General features: G+C 38.3%; 1 protein-coding gene across 1 annotated transcript in view; it reads left to right on the top strand.

Annotated features, from left to right (window-relative positions):
• BCL9 (BCL9 transcription coactivator) overlaps positions 1-2,664 on the top strand; it is a 346,838-nt gene extending 344,174 nt beyond the window's left edge. The window contains 1 exon segment of the mRNA XM_053705893.1: positions 346-2,664. Coding sequence (XP_053561868.1) covers positions 346-1,436 — 1,091 coding nt within the window. The 3' untranslated portion in view covers positions 1,437-2,664.
• The last annotated feature ends 493 nt before the right edge of the window (positions 2,665-3,157 follow it).

The following is a 3,157-nucleotide window of genomic DNA, read 5'->3' as shown; positions in this document are numbered from 1 at the left end:
AATCACTGGATTTGCAATAAATAACACTTTATCTAAATCCAGTGAGTGCAGTCCCTGCTTCAACTAATCTATATTATTATTAATTTTATATATATATATATATATATATATATATATATATATCTCAAGACTATTGGGGAACTTAATGACATTTAATGATTAAATTGTCTGAATAACAGCTGTCACTCTAAAAGATTGGATTGGATAATTAAACTGTGTTTGCTCTCTATTTTATGCATTATATATTTTGTTTAATATGTGACTGATCTTTTTGATGCTTTCTCTTTAATGTGTAAAAAAATGTATTGTTTTATTTAGTTTTAATTATTTCATTTTATTTTATAGGCATGGGTATGAATACACAAAATCCTCCTAAGATGCAAGGCTCGCATAGTGGTGTTTCTATGCCAACGCTAAGCCCGATGGGTATGACACAGCCTCTTTCTCATGGTGGTCAGATGCCCTCTCCCAATGCCATGCCACCCAATGTACCTCATGGAGGTCCAATGGGACCAGGAATGATGCCGCACAATCAAATGATGGCACATGGGCCTCAGGATCCACCTATGGTGCCTCAGGGGCGCATGGGTTTTTCACAAGGTTTTCCACCAGTGCAGTCTCCACCACAAGTTCCCTTTCCACACAACGGTCCTAACGGGGGTCAGGGAAACTTTCAGTCTGGAATGGGATTTCCTGGAGAGGGACCTTTAGGTCGCCCTGGCAATTTGCCCCCAAATGCAGACCCAGCACTTTGTAAATCGGGGTGTCCTACAGGGCCAGATTCATTTAATGTTATGGGGAACAACATGCCTTCAGTTTTTACTGACCCAGACTTGCAGGAAGTCATTAGACCAGGGGCAACTGGAATCCCTGAGTTTGATTTATCAAGGATTATTCCATCAGAGAAGCCCAGTCAAACACTGCAATATTTCCCTCGTGGGGAAGTTCCAGGTAGAAAACCACACCAAGGACCTGGGTTTTCACACTTGCCTGGTATGATGGGAGAACCAAGCCCAAGAATGGGTCTTCCTATGCCTGGTATGGGGGGGCCAGGCCCTGTGGTTACGGATATGCCCTTAGGCGGTGCTCCAAATATGCCTGGTCATAATTCTATGAGGCCTCCAAGTTTTATGCAGCAAGGTATGATTGGGCCTCACCATCGCATGATGTCACCAGCACAATCAGGACTACCCGGCCAACTGACTATGATGGGGAACCCAGGAGGGGTTGGCATGATGCCAGGGAAAGAAAGGATGCCTGCAGGGCTTTATAGTCACCCTGGTTCTCCCAACATGTTGATGTCAATGCAGGGGATGATGGGACCTCAGCAAAACCTTATGATTCCCCCACAAATGCGCCCAAGAGGTATGCCTACTGATGTTGGGATGGGTGGATTCAGCCAAGGCCCTGGTAACCCAGGAAACATGATGTTTTAAGCTGCTACGATTGGACATATTGAAACTTGTAGAAATGAGATTGCTGAGAAATGTAAAACTGAGGAGTCCCATTTGGCCATGCAATAGCTAAAAAGGACCCAAATGTCAATTTGGCGGAAACTCAAGAATGTATAAAACTATCTGAGCATTGCTTTCATTTATTCAACAGGTGATTTTTATATTTTTTTCTTTTTTTCCCCTTTTTTTCTGTTTTCTTTTGTTTTGTTTTTCTTTTTTCTTTCTTTTTTTCTTTTTAAGATTTATTTTTAAAAAAATATTTTTGTGAACTTGGGTACCCCATGTTGGCACCGGCTTTGGGGGGGAAAAACAAAAAAAAATATCTGTAGCTGTATTTTGAGAATTGCCATTTGTCATGAGTTGCACCATCCTGTATGTTTACGTCGTTTGGATTGGCTTCTTCAGGACACTCGGTTACCCCTTTTGTGTACTGTACTATATTGTAAAAGGGATTTTAGCAGAGACTTTAGTCTTTGTATGTGAGAGGAGATTCAGTGCTGTTTACTTTGGGTGGAGAATCCATCTTCAGAACTTTGTTACTTTTTCCTTTAACTCCAGTGTATAGTAAACCAAACTATGACCTCATACAGAAAGAGTATTATTAAAAAAAAAAGCACAACATGAACTATTAAGTCCATTTAGGGGGATCTCCTTTCTTTACAATAAAAATTAAAATTAAAAAAATAATCCAGAATATGGAGAGCAAATAGTTGTGGTTTTTATTTTTCTTTCTTCTTTTTTCCTTTTTTTTTTGTTTTGTTTGTTTGCTCCCTCCAAATCTCATTCGATGTAGGCTTAATGTCCCTTATTTGCGCAGTGTATTTTTTGGGAGGAAGAATTAAAAAAAAAAAAAAAAATCAAACAAAAAAATAGAAGTGACTGGCGTTGTATTTTGGTAGTGCTTTTTCATGCTTTTATCAAGAAGCCAGGCTTTATGCTGTTACATACATGGACAGTCAGACCACATGTAGTAAGTAATCTTCAGTTATCCTTTCTCTTAGGAATCCCAAGTAATTCATGTGGGAGTGGAAACCATTGTGGGATATATTTTTTTTTCTCTCCATTTTGTGATGGTTACTTTTTCACTCTTCCTCTTCTTGTCCCTCTTGCCCAGCGTTAAACATTCTGTGTAATATCCATTAAATTTGGTACAAAACCACTTGCCAGGGCTGTGGTGTCGGAAAAATAAAATATATTTCTTACAAACTGATTTTGTGTGTTTGTTCCCAAAGTTTGTCAAATGCAGCTATAAATGTACCTTACCATGTTAGTTCCATTATTATTGTCATTATGTTTTTGCTGTGGATATATAATTTATAACAACCATGCTGATGTACTTTTAAGATTGTAGTAAAAAATGATCACTTGTGTGTAGAAAATTGTGGAAATGTGCATTGCAGACTTCACAAGCTTATCCCTGGTAGATGTGTCTAATTTACTTCATTCAGGAGATTAGATATAAAGATACTGTAATACCAATGCAAACGTTACAATGGAAACCCTAGTCTGCTCTAGTAACAAGTCCAGTGTGGTGCCTCCAAATAAGATATAATCAGTAAAGTTTGGCCATAATTGTTAACATCGTGTTGCAAATTCAGACTGCATAATTATAGATGATTTGTGTCTATTATTTATAATTACAGGGTGCTGCTATATGTCCATTTAACTCTACAAGTGAGTTTTCAACATTCCCACAATGAAAG

The sequence above is a fragment of the Bombina bombina genome, chromosome 3 (assembly GCF_027579735.1).
Source record: "Bombina bombina isolate aBomBom1 chromosome 3, aBomBom1.pri, whole genome shotgun sequence".
Taxonomy (NCBI): Eukaryota; Metazoa; Chordata; class Amphibia; order Anura; family Bombinatoridae; genus Bombina; species Bombina bombina.
The sequence above is the reverse complement of the archived record's forward strand: the minus strand, read 5'-3'. Positions and strand labels throughout refer to the sequence as shown.